The sequence below is a fragment of the Phyllopteryx taeniolatus genome, chromosome 8 (assembly GCF_024500385.1).
Source record: "Phyllopteryx taeniolatus isolate TA_2022b chromosome 8, UOR_Ptae_1.2, whole genome shotgun sequence".
In the NCBI taxonomy this organism is placed as follows: Eukaryota; Metazoa; Chordata; class Actinopteri; order Syngnathiformes; family Syngnathidae; genus Phyllopteryx; species Phyllopteryx taeniolatus.
In genome coordinates, this window is record NC_084509.1 from 22285817 (window position 1) to 22302677 (window position 16861).

At 40.8% G+C, this 16861-nt stretch overlaps 2 protein-coding genes across 5 annotated transcripts in view; both read left to right on the forward strand.

The window, feature by feature from the left end:
* Window positions 1-2253: 2253 nt before the first annotated feature.
* mrps23 (mitochondrial ribosomal protein S23) lies at window positions 2254-8775 on the forward strand. Its single transcript, XM_061782954.1, has 5 exons — window positions 2254-2451; window positions 4429-4608; window positions 4736-4813; window positions 4944-5067; window positions 8350-8775. The coding sequence occupies exons 1-5, from the start codon at window positions 2408-2410 to the stop codon at window positions 8476-8478; spliced, it is 555 nt and encodes a 184-aa protein (XP_061638938.1). The 5' UTR covers window positions 2254-2407; the 3' UTR covers window positions 8479-8775.
* A 1030-nt stretch (window positions 8776-9805) lies between these two features.
* The window catches only part of LOC133482074 (centrosomal protein of 164 kDa-like), a 42834-nt gene continuing 35778 nt past the window's right edge, over window positions 9806-16861 (forward strand). For 3 of the 4 annotated variants that reach the window (XM_061781676.1, XM_061781677.1, XM_061781679.1), the window contains exons 1-3: window positions 9806-9965; window positions 13195-13278; window positions 14703-14814. In XM_061781676.1, the coding sequence (XP_061637660.1) occupies window positions 13200-13278; window positions 14703-14814 (191 nt within the window). In that variant the 5' untranslated portion in view covers window positions 9806-9965; window positions 13195-13199. Of the gene's footprint in view, window positions 9966-13194; window positions 13279-14700; window positions 14815-16861 lie in introns of those variants that run through there. The other variant, XM_061781678.1, reaches the window with a different exon arrangement.

A 16861-nucleotide genomic window follows, 5' to 3' on the forward strand; every position in this document is an offset into this window, starting at 1 on the left:
TACAGGAAACATCAACACATGATCAATGAGCTCATGGCTTCACAAATCTCCAAAATACAGTTGTTTTCTGAAATGATGTTGAGCAATACTCACTTAATTAGAAGACTACTAACACAAAGGGTGTAACAACAATTCATATATGGAAGTACTTCAGTATACAAATATAGTATAAAGTACCTCGGCTGTTTGTTTTGTTTGTATACTGTTCTTTGTATACTATACTTCATACTCGTTCCTTCGATTTGTATCTGAGCATTTTGTAAAAAAAACAAACAAAAAAAACAGGTAACTCTGTGTGACGTCAACCAAACATCCCATGATGCCGTGGAAACTGTAGTTAATTACTGTAAAATCACTTGAAAGTTGTTCACTGTTAGGTATGTTGTAAATAACTGGATAATTTACAGGAATGTCGAACAGTGGTTAATTCGGAAAATAGCCACATAGCAAGACGTGTGCACACTTTTGCAACCACATTCTCCCCTTGAAAAGATAGATTGTTTTAAATTGAGTAGAACAGGTTATCGGAAACAACTCATTATTTCAGTTCCATTTTTAAATCACAATTGAACAGGGGTGTGTAGACATTTCATATCTACTGTAGATTTGTAGATAGAACATTGTCAATTGATGAAATCTGACCCGAAACAAATAAAAATAATTATCAAAAGAAAAAGTGGTGCGAGTTCACTTCACGGAAGCCAATGGAGCTTCCTCGCCACCTAGTGCCGAGTTTTTGTATATATTTTGAGCTCATTGTTATTATTATTATTGTACTTCATCATCAAAAATTTAAAATAAAAATGGCTGGCCTCACCACTGTTTTAGAAACTTTGCCCTTCATCCTAGCAGAGACTCTTCTGTCACACAACACACCTGACACCTTCCTCCACCCGTTCCAAGCTGCTTGGACCCGTTTCTTCACTCCATGACCACACTCACCATTGCTCTGGACGGTTGACCCCAAGTATTTAAAGTCCTCCACCCTTGCTATCTCTTCTCCCTGTAGCCTCACTCTTCCTCAAAGACACAATGTAGCTCCTTCTGACCTTCTCTGTACTTTCCCATCAACATCCTCGAGGCAAATAATCCATCTGTGGTACACTTTATTGGCATGAAACCATACTGTTGCTCGCAAATATTCACTTCGGTCCTGAGTCTAGTCTCCACTACTCTTTCCCATAACTTCATTGTGTGGCTCATCAACTTTATTCCTCTATAGTTCCCACAGCTCTGCACATCACCCCTGTTCTTAAAAATGGGCACCAGCACACTTTTCCTCGATTCCTCAGGCATCTTCTTACACGCTAGAATTATATTGAACAAGCTGGTCAAAAACTCCACAGCCACCTCTCCTAGATGCTTCCGTACCTCCACAGGAATGTTATCAGGACCAACTGCCTTTCCATTTTTCATGCTCTTTAAAGCCTTTCTGGCTGCCGTACTTGCCCATCACTTCTTCATCACCCCTATTTCCTTCACCAACATGTCCATTACAATCGGCACCAATCACGACTCTCTCTCTGTCTGGGATGCTCAGAACTACTTCGTCTAGCTCCTTCCAGAATTTCTCTTTCACCTCTAGGTCACATCCTACTTGTGGAGCATAGCCACTAATCACATTATACACAACACCCTCAATTTCAAGTTTCAGCCTCATCACTTGATTTGATACTCTTTTCACTTCCAAGACATTCTTAGCCAACTCTTCTTTTACAATAACCCCGATTCCATTTCTCTTCCCATCTACACCATGGTAAAATAATTTAAACCCTGCCCCTAAACTTCTAGCCTTACTGCCTTTCCACCTGATCTCCTGGACACACAATATATCAACCTTTCTCCTAATCATTATGTCAACCAACTCCCGAGATTTTCCTGTCATAGTCCCAACATTCAAAGTCCCCACATTCAGTTCTAGGCTCTGTGCTTTCCTCTTCTCTTTCTGCCGAAGAACCCGCTTTCCACTTCCTCTTCGACTTCGACCCACAGTAGCTGAATTTCCACCGGCGCCCTGCAGTTTGACGGCCCCGGTGGCGGACGTTCTTAACCCGGGCCACGACCGATCCGGTATGGAATTCTATGGATGAACGCTCATATTTGTTTGGCAAAGTTTTAAGCCGGATGCCCTCCCTGACGCAACCCTCTGCTTTTATCCGGGCTTGGGACCGGCCTCCAGTTTGCACTGGCTTTTGCCCCTATTGGGCTGCATTGAATAATATACACAACTATCACAAGTCATTCAGATCAAGTAGTGCAATGAAACAACATTAACTGGCAGAATTGGGCTCACCACTTTATTCTGAAAGAGTCGCAAGTACTACCGGAAGTGCTGTTCTTACCTTCAAACGAGAAGAGAAGGCTGTTGTCCAAGTGCAAGTGGTTCAGCTGCACCTAAAACAACTAAATGTCCGGGAGCAGACTTGAGAGGGTTGGAACCGTGTTTTCGCGGTAAGAAAGTGTTTTTAATGCTCTATTTGTTTTGTTACTTAACCTTATTGTAGCCCCAGAGTTAATAGTGGTTAGCGGCGTGGCTCGTGTTTGCGTTCTGTTCGCCTGAAATGACATCTTTTAAAGGAGCATTAATATCTGTTCAGCAGTTCCCATTATTAACACAGTTTCTGTGCATTTGGATGCTATTGTAGTATTTATAAACCACTTGAGCTTTACTGAAAAAGCAACTGCGTTCCTTCTAAAGTTCAAATGTTTACAGTGATAACCACATTTTATTCATAAAGTTAATAATATAGACCATCTATGCTGAAGGTTGTGGACATTTTTACACGCGAATTTGTATGTTTCAAGTGCATATTCGACGTACGTCTTAATGACGACATAGATGTGCGACAAAAGCTGTACATTTACTCGGCGACAACTTTGGATAAGATGGCTACACGATTTAAAACGGGAATGTATGGTTAAAATACATAACAAATTTAATCAAAAACGTCCACAATGCAAAATTAGGGTGATCCAGTCTCGCAGCTATGACTCAATGCTCATCAAGTCTTTTGAAGGACGCTGCCCAATGGCAGCCTCTTATTCCATTTCCAGTTGTACGACATATTACATTCTGACTACATGATTTTAGGCGCAAATCTGCGTATGTCAACACGTTTTTTAAAAGTTTTTTTGTAGCAGAATTCTACTTGCCAAAAAACAACACTCCATGTCAACTTTAGTACCACCTTTTAAACATATTGACTGCAGAAAATGTAAAACACGATTCACAAATCATTGAAATATTCACAATAAAAAAATACTTTCATCACCTCATATTATTAAAATGGTAAATGGTTATTTAGGTAAATCATAGTTAAAACGTAAACTGATGATCTAGGAGTAACACGTTACATACAACAGGTTGGTATTATTGGCATTTAATAGTTAAAGCATTATTGTTGCTGTTTTGAATTTAAATTGAATTTATTAAGCTTCATGGAAGCGGTACGGTGAACGACTGGTTAGCACGTCCGCCTCACAGTTCTGAGGACCCGGGTTCAAATCCGGCCTCGTCTGTGTGGAGTTTGCATGTTCTTCCCAAAACACACTGCCAACACAACAAAGGACTTCATCAGGGGGGAAAAAGTGGAAGGTCTTAGACTGGCCAAGTCAATCACCGGACCTTAACCCAATAGAGCATGCATTTTACCTCCTGAAGAGAAGACTGAGAAACCACCCCCAGAAACAAACAAGAACTGAAACAGGCTGCAGTAAAGGCCTGGAAAAACATTTCAAATGAAGAATACAACAGTCTGGTGAAGTCAATGGGTCGCAGCCTTGATGCAGTTATTGCAATTAAGGGTTATGCCACCAAATATAAAATGTTATTCACTTTAAGTTAATTTAATAACGTCTGTTCCAATACATTTGCTCATTTGACAAGTGGGTGGCTTCAAACAAAAGGTGCTCTGTCCTGAGTTGTTTAATACCACATCTAGATGTAAATACCATGAAATAAAAGATGGAATTCTGAACTTTTGTCTCATATTTATCTTTTGATATGAAACCCAAATGTCTTCAGTATACAACAAAAACAAAGGAATTGACCTTGCTGTTCCAAGTATTGGAACAGCAAGGTCTTCATCTTATTTGCATATATTTTGGCATCAACAGGAGGAGGAAAGTGAATATAATTACATCGGCTACAGTCCTTGTTGTTAGTGTTCCATCATGAATGGCTTGTTGATGGAAAGAAACTTTATGCCCTGCAAAGGAAAGTTTGTTTATTTTTGTTATTTAGCAAGCTCACTCAAGACTGTCCAGGAAATATCTTGTTAAAGCCACATCTTCAGCAAAAGTTGTTTATCCAAGTTGTGTTAATTCCTGTGTGTTTTAATTTGTCTGATATTGTATGCGCTTTATTTTTAATTTGATTGGTTTGCAATTCAACATGACTAACTAATTGTGCGAAAATATGATTAACAGGGTTCGGGATTTAATGCGCTCTGGAGTGATAAAGCAAACGGAGAAACCAATCTGGTATGATGTGTATGAAGCTTTTCCACCAAAACGCCAACCACTTTATGTAAAACCCCTTACAAGATCCAGGGTCAAGAAACCAGACCCGGTGCCTGAAATTTTCTACGCAGAAGATAAAATTAGAGCGTAAGTAAATATCAGTTTTTACTATTTCTTGTGATTAGATAGCGTCTACGTGTATGCCAGTTTATCACTTACAGAGATCGTATAATATACTGCATTATGTAACATTTATGTCTAACTATGCTTTCAGAAAATTTTATGACCAATATGGGATGGGTCTTCGGCCTTTTGATCTTTCCAAATCAAACTTTGTCTCAACCTGTCAGAGGTATGTATTTTGTTTTTCCCTTTTATGCAAAATGATGATAAATGTTTGGGTTTTGTATTTGTGTTTTTTGTACTGATGGCACACTTGGCTTAGAAAGAACATTTCCATAATATTTTATATTTTACTGTAGGTTTGTAGACAAGTATGCACAGTTAAAGAGTCAATCCGAGATGGATGATTCCGCTCTGTTTGAGGAGACCGGAAAAGCTTTACTTGCAGAGGGCATCATACTGAGAAGGAGAGGAGCAGCAACGGTAGGAGTTTTTCCTCCTGGATCATTTGGAAAGGTCCATTCCTCAGACTCAAAAGAACAATTGTTATCGACTAAACTTGTGAAATTCATCAGAATAAAAAAATGTATGTGGTCAATAAGTCTAATTATCAATTACCGTAATTATCAATTTCTCGTGTATAATCCGCACCCATATATAGTTGACCTCAAAATTCTGGAAAACCCTTCTACCTATGTATAATGCATTTTTACAATGCGTGACTTTGCTTCTACCCATGTTCAAGACGAAGTATTATCTGTATTTTGTTTGTTTTTTCAAATAATTATTAAGTTAAGCACTTTATTTGAACACATAATACTTTATTTTTATTTACTTGCTCTTATTTTGAAATTCACAGCCCTCCCTGTATTTAGTAAATGAGAAAACACACAGTTGTGCTCATATGTTTGATTACCCAGGCAGAATTTTTAAGATGTGTACAATTCTTCAAAAGGAAACAGGCGAAACACATTTTATTTTAGTTCAATGGGATTCAAATTAAACTGTCAATTATTTCAGAAAAGCATTATAATTAAACCAAACATAACCATAAAGAAATTAATGATGATTGTTGTTCAGTCATATTAAAAAAAATAATAAATAAAAATAATAAAAATAATTCCCGCAGGTTAGTTAACCCTAACGTTTAACGCAACGTCCCAACTTCATTGGAATTGGGGTTGGATGTAATACATAAACATATTTGCTCTTCTTGGAGCTGGGTGCCCGTCTTAACTGAGCAATTGGGTGGGAAGGGCCTTAGACAGGGAGGTGACAAAGAACCCGATGGTCACTCTCTCAGAGCTCCAGTGGTCCTCTGTGGAGAGAGGAGAACCTTCCAGAAAGTCAACCATCTCTCCAGCACTTCACCAATCAGGGCTGTATGGTAGAGTGGCCAGATGGAAGCCAGTAAAAGGCACATGGCAGCCTGCCTGGAGTTTCCTAAAAGACACCTGAAGGACTCTCAGACCATGAGGGAGAAAATTCTCAGCTCTTATGAGATAAAGATTGAACTCTTTGGTGGGGAATACCAGGCACCGCTGATCAGCTGACTAATACCATTCCTACAGTGAAGCATGGTGGTGGCAGCATCATGCTGTGGGGATGTTTTTCAGCGATAGGAACTGGGAGACGAGTCAGGATTGAGGGAAAGATGAATGCAGCAATGTACAAAGACATACTGGATGAAACCTGCTCCAGAGTGCTCCGGACCTCAGCCTGGGGCAAAGGTTTACCTTCCAACAGGACAACGACACTAAGCACATAGCCAAGACAACGGAGTGGCTTCAGGACAACTCTGTAAATGTCCTTGAATGGCCCAGCCAGAGCCCAGACTTGAATCTGATCGAACATCTTCCGTTAGTCTATTGGTGTGTGAATGGGTGAATGTGAGGCTTTATAACGCGCTTTGGGCACTGTGATAGTGTAGATAAAACGCTATATAAGTGCAGTCCATTTACTATTTACCTTCTCTGGAGAGATCTGAAAATGGCTGTGCATGGACACTCCCCATCCAACCTGATGGAGCTTGAGAGGTGCTGCAAAGAGGAATGGGTGAAACTGCTCAAAGATAGGTTTGCCAAGCTTGTGGCATCATATTCAAAAAGACTTGAAGCTGTAATTATTGTCAAAGGTGCATCAGGTTTTGAGCAAAGGCTGTGAATACTTATGTACATATGATGTCTTAGTTTTTTTAAATTAAATTAGCAACAATTTCCCCCAAAAACTTTCACATTGTTATTATGGGGTGTTGTGTGTAGAATTTTGAGGAAAAATAATGGATTTATTTCATTTTGGGATTAGGCTGTAACATAACAAAATGTGGAAAAAGTGAAAACGCGCTGAATACTTTGCAGTCGTCATGTTATCACGCAGCACAAGTCACGAGCAGTTCATTGTTTTTCATTTGATTACCTTGGTCCACGAACTTAATTTGTTCCAAGACTGTTCCCAAACCAAATTTTTCCCACTTTAAATAATCGGAATTAATCTGTTCCAGAACCAATTTATGTTTGTTCGTTTCCTTGTTCTTAAAAATAGGGAGCATGCTGCAACACGTCAAGCAGAAGCTTCCCCGTGAGGCAGCTCCCCAACAGAGGGTAGATTTGACCAAACTAAACTTGCATTGCTAAATCAAAAACACAAACACTATTCGCGTTTAGCTATTATTTTAACTTTTTTTTCCAACAGTAATACAATTACACTGACTAAAGGTAGCTATCACTTGCATTTATCACTATCTTTGGAGTCATACTGAGGGCTAATTTCCAGCAAAAATGAAGATGCCCTAAACATGTGACACACAGAACAAACAATGTTTACGCTGTGTGAGAGAAAGTGTAACTAAGAATTCCGTGTGGATGCTGTGACTGTTCACAAACTGAAGCATACTTTGTGAACCAAAGCAGTATCACGAAGTGAGGTTGCACTGTATTTTTATATTTATGCTGTTGTTCATACAAATGGCGTTACCATTGTGTTGACATTGCTGAGTGATAGAGTACGCCACGTTCCAACGACTTCTTTAGAAATTTGGGTCACAGTACATCACTGCCGTAGGAACAGAAATCCGTCATAAACAGTAAAGCCCCTGTATATATACTGTATGTACTATATACAGTATATACACATGTACTGCATATGGCTGTATATACAGTAATCCCTCGCAATATCACATTTTATTTTTTGTGGATTCAGTGTGTTGCAGATTTTCTTTAAAGGTCATTGTAGTGCAGTTACTCACCACCCTCTAATACAGTTAGCTTTGTAGGCTAATTGATGTAAATGTGGCAGCAATGACTCAGAGAAGGTCAATCGGGCTCTTGTTCTTAACAGAAAAAGAAAGCGCATTGGCGTCACATGTCACATAAGCAGGGCATACCCAATAGGCATTGTTTGTGGTGTGTGTGTGTGTGTGTGGAAGGTGACCTCAAGTGGACAAATAGAATACATCCACTTCACTCCAAAGTGCAGTTTCACAAATTGGCATTTAAATGCATATATGAAACTGAAATATTTATCTAGTAATATAATAAATTGATTGCGTTTTTCATTTCCTGCAGGGGTTTTCTGGAAAGTAACCCCTGCGATAAACGAGGGTTTACTGTACTGGATTTATACATTGTCAAATATACTACAGTACATTGCAAACATGACAGTCAAGTATTGATTTATTGAAATATTCTTATAACCAAATAAGAGGAAGGTTGAAAGTGCAAGTTTGAAAAAATGATCATAGTTTTACTTTGCTTTTTTATTTTGCAGGTCCCAGCAGAGTCCAGGGATCCAGTGTTGGAGCTAAAGCTCACAGCCATGCTGGCAGAGCAGCAATCAGTTGGTGATGATAGCAAGGAAATGCCAGAAGAGCATATGACACACACACAAACGTTGTAGAACTTTGACTTTCTGCTTACCTGGAAGCTCTGGTCACTTGTGGAAATAACATCATGGTTGTCAGGCAGGGGTGTACAAAGGATCCTATCTGATCTGGGGACTTCAAGTAGCCTCTAGCTCTCTTTGTCAAATGTCACTACTGTCAGCAGGCTACATTCATTTAGTTGTCACATAGATACCTGTAAACCTCTTGATTCTACACTGCATTCTGAATATCAATCCAATGATGTTTCATAATGGTATGTTGTGTGCAACTGCATGGAAACAAACTGGCAATACAATTGTATTTATACCAGACCAAGGACCATGATTGAGAACTACTTAAAAATGTCTCAGTCTTTTTGAATTAATGTAAAGATGAGGAAAGCGCTCAGCAACCAAAATACTTTTTGAGCTCCTGAAATGTTAGCGACATCCTAAATAATAAATGCCAAATGATTCTAAAAGGTAGTTTTTTTTTAAGTATCAATAATGCAATCCATCCATCCATTTTCTGTAGCGCTTATCCTCAATAGGGTCGTGGGCGTGCTGGAGTTTATCTCAGCTATGTTCGGGCGGGAGGCAGAGTACACCCTGAACTGGTCGCCAGCCAATTGCAGGGCACATATAAACAAACAACCATTCACACTCACACCTATGGGCAATTTAGAGTTTTCAATCAACCTACCATGCATGTTTTTGGGATGTGGGAGGAAACCGGAGTACCCGGAGAAAACCCACGCAGGCACGGGGAGAACATACAAACTCCATACAGGTGGCTACGGTGCCGCTTGATGTACATATATGTATACATATACATAATAATCACAACAATTGGGCAGCATCAAAGGAAGGGTACACTTGGAGTCAGAAGTAAGAACCAGAACAGATGTTTAATTATGCACCACTAAATTGAGTGTGGGTTGGACTCTATATGTTGAGTTTCAAATGTGTCCAGTATAGCAGAGAGTTCTTCTGTATTCCCCCCCCCCCCCCCCCCATGTTATTGTCAACATGAATGTTAAAGTCTCCTGTTATGACAAAATAGTTGTAGTCAGTACAGGTAACTGACAGCAGTTTTGAAATTCCTCCCTACATTTTCCATTGTGTCTTGGAGGTTTACACATTATTAAAACAAAAGCCTTTGGGTCACTTTTTACTAAAAAAAAACAACAACCAGATATTCAAAACAGCTAAAATTACCAAATATAATACGGGCTATACTGCATGTTCGAAGGCATACCTGATCCACACTCCATACCGGTAGGTGGCGGTAAGGCATGTAAATGTTTCTCGCCAAACACCATTAAACACGCATAGAAGAAGAAGAACACGCGGACCAGCCAATAAGAAGCCTATTTCTCACCGTCAACAGGAAACCAGGGAAGCGTCCTTGGAGATGTTCCTATTAGTATAAGCTTCACATTTTGCATTCTGAGCGAAAACCATCCCTACGGTAATGAGGTGACAGAATTTGGAGATGCAAAGGGCAGTCGGATAGTTTGAAGGTAAGCTCTTTTGCGACCCACAAGGTTTTAAAAACATTTTTTTTTGGACCTACCTACCTAGCTGTAGCGAAACGGTGCCTAGCTAAGTTCAATGTATTTGAGATGTTTTAACCTTTTCATTCGCGGAAATCCTTGCATTAAATTTTATCAAAGTGTAATTGTTTATTTTATTTATATATCGACCTCGAAAATATATATATTACATTTAATGTATTAAAAATATACAATGCAGCCAGTGCAAACTGTAGGCCGGTCCCAAGCCCGGATAAATGCAGAGGGTTGCGTTAGGAAGGGCATCCGCCTTAAAACTTTGCCAAACAAATATGAGCGTTCATCCAAAGAATTCCATACCGGATCGGCCGTGGCCCGGGTTAACAACGTCCGCCACCGGCGCCGTCAACCTGCAGGGTGCCGTTGGAAATTCAGCTACTGTTGGTCGAAGTAGAAGAAGAAGAAGAGGTGGAAAGCGGGTTCTTCGGCAGAAAGAGAAGAGGAAATCAGAGAGCCTAGAACTAAATGTGGGGACTTTGAATGTTGGGAATATGACAGGACAATCTCGGGAGTTGGTTGACATGATGATTAGGAGAAAGGTTGATATATTGTGTGTCCAGGAGACCAGGTGGAAAGGCAGTAAGGCGAGAAGTTTAGGGGCAGGGTTTAAATTATGTTACCATGGTGTAGATGGGAAGAGAAATAGAGTCGGGGTTATTTGTGGCTATGCCCCACAGGTAGGATATGACCGAGAGGTGAAAGAGAAATTCTGGAAGGAGCTAGATGAAGTAGTTCTGAGCATCCCAGACAGAGAGAGAGTCGTGATTGGTGCAGATTGTAATGAACATGTTGGTGAAGGAAATAGGGGTGATGAAGAAGTCATGGGTAAGTACGGCATCCAGGAAAGGAACTTGGAGGGCTAGATGGTGGTAGACTTTGTAAAAAGGATGCAAATGGCTGTAGTGAACACTTTTTTCAAGAAGAGGCAGGGACATGGGGTGACCTACAAAAGCGGAGGTAGAAGCACGCAGGTGGATTACGTCTTGTGCAGATGATGTAATCTGAAGGAGGTTACCGACTGTAAGGTTGTTGTAGGGGAGTGTGTGGCTAGACAGCATAGGATGGTGGTGTGTAAGATGGCTCTGGTGGTGGGGAGGAAGATTAGGAAGACAAAGGCAGAGCAGAGAACCATGTGGTGGAAGCTGCGACAGGACGAGTGTTGTGCATCTTGGTGAGACTGGTTCTCGGTAGACAGGAGGAGCTTCCAGAAGACTGGACCACTGCAGCCAAGGTGATCAGAGAGGCAGGCAGGAGAGTACTAGGTGTATCTTCTGGCCGAAAAGGAGAGAAGGAGACTTGGTGGTGGAACCTCACAGTACAGAAAAAAGGTTAGCTAAGAAGACGTGGGACACTGAGAGGACCGAGGACAGGTGAAAGGAATACATTGAGATGCGACATAGGGCAAAGGTAGAGGTGGCAAAGGCCAAACAAGAGGCATATGATGACATGTATGCCAGGTGGGACACTAAAGAAGGAGAAAATGATCTATACAGGCTGGCCAGACAGAGGGATAGAGATGGGAAGGATGTGCAGCAGGTTAGGGTGATTAAGGATAGAGATGGAAATATGTTGACTGGTGCCAGCAGTGTGCTAGATAGATGGAAAGAATACATTGAGGAGTTGATGAATGAGGAAAATGAGAGAGAAGGGAGAGTAGAAGAGGCAAGTGTGGTGGACCAGGAAGTGGCAATGATTAGTCAGGGAGAAGTTAGAAAGGCATTAAAGAGGATGAAAAATGGAAAGGCAGTTGGTCCTGATGACATTCCTGTGGAGGTACGGAAGCATCTAGGAGAGGTGGCTGTGGAATTTTTGACCAGCTTGTTCAACAGAATTCTAGCGCGTGAGAAGATGCCTGAGGAATGGCGGGAAAGTGTGCTGGTGCCCATTTTTAAGAACAAGGGTGATGTGCAGAGCTGTGGGAACTATAGAGGAATAAAGTTGATGAGCCACACAATGAAGTTATGGGAAAGAGTAGTGGAGGCTAGACTCAGGACAGAAGTGAGTATTTGTGAGCAACAGTATAGTTTCATGCCTACAAAGAGTACCACAGATGCGTTATTTGCCTTGAGGATGTTGATGGAAAAGTACAGAGAAGGTCAGAAGGAGCTACATTGTGTCTTTGTAGATCTAGAGAAACCCTGTGACAGAGTACCCAGAGAGTAACTGTGGTACTGCATGCGGAGGTCTGGAGTGGCAGAGAATTATGTTAGAATAATACAGGACATGTATGAGGGCAGCAGAACAGTGGTGAGGTGTGCTGTAGGTGTGACAGACGAATTGAAGGTGGAGGTGGGACTGCATCAGGGATCAGCCCTGAGCCCCTTCCTGTTTGCAGTGGTGATGGATAGGCTGACAGATGAGGTTAGACTGGAATCCCCGTGGACCATGATGTGTGCAGATGACATTGTGATCTGCAGTGAAAACAGGGAGCAGGTGGAGGAACAGTTAGAAAGATGGAGGCATGCACTGGAAAGCAGAGGAATGAAGATTAGCTGAAGTAAGACACAATATATGTGCATGAATGAGAGGGGTGGTGGGGGAAGAGTGAGGCTACAGGGAGAAGAGATAGCAAGGGTGGAGGACTTTAAATACTTGCGGTCAACCGTCCAGAGCAATGTTGAGTGTGGTCAGGAAGTGAAGAAACGGGTCCAAGCAGGTTGGAACACATGGAGGAAGGTGTCAGGTGTGTTATGTGACAGAAGACTGTCTGCTAGGATGAAGGGCAAAATATATAAAACAGTGGTGAGGCCAGCCATGATGCACGGATTAGAGACAGTGGCACTGGTGAGACAACAGGAAGCAGAGCTGGAGGTGGCGGAAATGAAGATGATGAGGTTTGAGACAGCCAAGGTTCGATGTTTTGGAGACAAAGTTAGAGAGAGCAGACTTCGATGGTTTGGACACGTCCAGAGGAGAAATAGTGAGTTTATTGGTAGAAGGTTGATGAGGATGGAGCTGCCAGGCAAGAGAGCGAGAGGAAGACCAAAGAGAAGGTTGATGGATGTCGTGAGGGAAGACATGAGGGCAGTTGGTGCTCGAGAGGAGGATGCAGGAGATAGGCTTACATGGAAAAGGATGACGCGCTGTGGCGACCCCTAAAGGGAAAAGCCGAAAGGAAAAGAAGATTAATATTAAAAATATTACCACGGTCATTTGATACTTGCATTTCTATCTGCAGTAATCATGAGTGCGCCTATGGTTATTGGAAACCAGCTCATCCTTGAAGAGGACTTTGATGAAAACTACATTCCCTCTGACCAAGGTAAATATGAGCATGTGGGATTTGGGCTTTAGGTGCCCGGGCACGAGCCCTTGATGCCCAAGGAGATGTCTGTGTGACGCTGTGGTCCTCTTGACTCAATTTCACACCTTCCAAATCAAAGTTAGCATTTTGATACACTGTGTGTCCTAAAGTCAAATCGGAGCCCTGATGAAAGATATTGTTACCAACAGTATTTTAGTTTGCTTGCTAGCTGTTTGAATTTAATAAACAAAGCCACTCACTGCTGTGCACATATTTGTGGAACATTGTTTGGAAAATTATTGAGCCTAGCCTCATATGTTAATCCAGATTTCAAATTGGGCAGACTGTTCACTCGTTGGGAATGTCTGGGTTAATGTTTGATTCCAAACATGTCCGAAAATGGGCAATCATTTCAATCACTTTTCCAAAAGCTGAAGTCCATAAATGGCTTGCTTAAAACACAAAGATAACCTTTTTCCTTTGACAGAGGACTAAGGAAATCAGAAAGTAGTCCAATTTGACTAAAAGTCTCAGGATTTGAAATCTTAATTTATATTTAAAAAGTGGTTCTATTCCTTTTCACTTCCTTTCCATCAGGTGTCATCATTGGACAGTTAATTATCCACCCAGTTGAGATTCAACTTCATTGTCTTTTAAGTCAATTGAAGCTGTGCAATTTTCATTAATGCATTTTTATTTTCTGATAATGGTTTGGTAAATTCAATCCAGATCAGGAGTATTATAAATGTAATTTTGAGATATGAGATATTTTATCTACTGTCCTGCAGAAGGTGCTTAATGAATGTCTAACTTTACACTGTAAAAAAATATTTTTTTTTAATTTACAAAGTAATTGAGGGGAAGAGAACCAATGCTACGTCGTGGATTTAGAATGTGAGGTGGACCTCCTAAAATCAATTTCTCAATTGTTTCATTCAAAATAAAAACAGCTCTAGAGAATAGAGCCACAAACATGTAAAGAGCTCCAGGCATGACATGGGACCATTATATAGTATAGTTGTGACATGCACACAAAATGCTAATATATGACCACAAAATAGGTGGGTTTGTTATCATTCCGATTAACAACTCAGCAAATGGTGCCTTTACGACAAACTGCAATTCCCGGTGTCCTTAAGGCAAGTGTCTTTTCATGTTCTGTTTTCGTGAATAGCCTGCAATGCTATGTTAAGGTGTTGCAAACTCTTGTTCCATGTGCCACCCTTTTAACTTTGAGCACCTGCCCTCTGCACGCCCCTGTATACTACATTGAATGCTTTCATCGTGCAGAAACATTGGAGATAAATCCCCCCCAAAAAATATTTATTGGTCTTTTTTTGTCATACCTGACTCTTTCACAAGTCCACAGTTTTACATATCATTATTTACTTCTTTTGTTTTAACCTCCACTCCTTAATGTGTTATTTTCCCCATCTTACCAGATATCAGAGAGTATGCAATGCAGATAGGCATTGATCTTGACAATGAGACGGAGCTCATGTGGCTGGCCAGGGAGGGCATTGTTGCCCCTCTTCCACCGGAGTGGAAGCCTTGGTAAGTCACGTGATGTACTATCGTCAAGTTTCTATGGGGTTTTGAAAGCGATTAAAACACTGTAATGTAAAGATACAGAGATGAAGTGGCATCCAAACGGGTAATACAACCCCAATTCCAATGAAGTTGGGACGTTGTGTTAAACATAAATAAAAACAGAATACAATGATTTGCAAATCATGTTCAACCTATATTTAATTGAATACACCACAAAGACAAGATATTTAATGTTCAAACTGATAAACATTGTTTTTAGCAAATAATCATGAACATAGAATTTTATGGCTGCAATACATTCCAAAAAAGCTGGGACAGGGTCATGTTTACCACTGTGTTGCATCACCTTTTCTTTTAACAACATTCAATAAACGTTTGGGAACTGAGGACACTAATTGCTGAAGCTTTGTAGGTGGAATTCTTTCCCATTCTTGCTTGATGTACAGCTTCAACTGTTCAACAGTCCGGGGTCTCCGTTGTCATATGTACCTTTCAGCATTAATGGTGCCTTCACAGATGTGTAAGTTACCCATGCCATTGGCACTAACACAGCCCCATACCATCACACATGCTGGCTTTTGAACTTTGCGTCCCTAACTGTCCGGATGGTTCTTTTCCTCTTTGGCCCGGAGGACACGACGTCCACAATTTCCAAAAACTATTTGAAATGTGGACTTGTCGGACCACAGAACACTTTTCTACTTTGCATCAGTCCATCTTCGATGAGCTCGGGCCCAGAGAAGACGGCGGCGTTTCTGGGTATTGTTGATAATGGCTTTTGCTTTGCATAGTAGAGTTTTATGTTGCACTTACGGATGCAGCACCGAACTGTATTTACTGACATTGGTTTTCTGTACTGTTCCTGAGCCCATGTGGTGATATCCTTTACACATTGATGTCAGTTTTTGATGCAGTGCCACCTGAGGGATCGAAGGTCACGGGCATTCAATGTTGGTTTTTAGCCTTGCTGCTTACATGCAGTGATTTCTCCAGATTCTCTGAACCTTTTGATGATATTATGGACCGTAGATGATGAAATCCCTAAATTCCTTGCAATTGTACGTTGAGGAACATTGTCCTTAAACTGTTCGACTATTTTCTCCCACACTTGTTCACATAGAGGTGAACCTCGCCCCATCTTTGCTTGTGAATGTCTGAGCAGTTCAGGGAAGCTCCTTTTCTACCCAATCATGGTACCCACCTGTTCCCAATTAGCCTGTTCACCTGTGAGTTGTTCCAAACAGGTGTTTGATGAGCATTCGTCAATTTTCTCAGTCTTTTTTTGCTACCTGTCCCAGCTTTTTTGGAACGTATTGCAGCCATAAAATTCTAAGTTAATGATTATTTGCTAATAACAATAATGTTCATCAATTTGAACATGAAATATCTTGTCTTTGTAGTGTATTCAATGAAATATACGTTGAACATGATTTGCAAATCATTGTATTCTGTTTTTATTTAGGTTTAACACAATGTCCCAACTTCATTGGAATTGGGGTTGTACAATACTAAATGTGTATCGTGTACAAAGGCATAACCTGGTGCAATTGAAGCTGATTTAAATTGAATTTTGGCCTTTAATTCTCAGATTTGGTGGCTTTTGGGAGCACAATTTACATTCCTATGTGCACATATTGAGTTACCACATCAAGGCTGTGAATCTACCACTGTAACTGTATTAGACAGAAATGTACCATCTGGTCAAAGACGGTTTTAGACATCCGAGAGTGGCAGCGCATATCGACCTTCTTTTGCCATCTCCAGGGAGCTGTCAGCGGCAGGCCATCAACAAGCTACTTATGTTGGTATCATTGGCATTACTTGTTCTTGTATATACAGGGTACGGAAAGTATTCAGAACCCCTTAAAATGTTCACTCTTTGTTATATTGCAGTCATTTGCTAAAATGATTTAAGTTAATTGTTTTCCTCATTAATGCATACATGCAAATCAGTCGCCTTTCGGTGAAAAATGGTTGGCTGCTCTACCAACCTCTGGAGCGGACTTCCTCTATTGCTGCTCTTACGTTTAAGCAACATTTTTGCTCATCA

What these genes read in the sequence shown, in the direction of transcription:
- mrps23 (XM_061782954.1), top strand. Translation starts at nt 2,408, where the DNA reads ATGTCCGGGAGCAGACTTGAGAGGGTTGGAACCGTGTTTTCGCG. An exon ending in GCAGAAGATAAAATTAGAGC is followed by an intron (nt 4,609 to 4,735) that starts GTAAGTAAATAT and finishes CTATGCTTTCAG; the next exon opens with AAAATTTTATGACCAATATG. An exon ending in GAAGGAGAGGAGCAGCAACG is followed by an intron (nt 5,068 to 8,349) that starts GTAGGAGTTTTT and finishes TTTATTTTGCAG; the next exon opens with GTCCCAGCAGAGTCCAGGGA.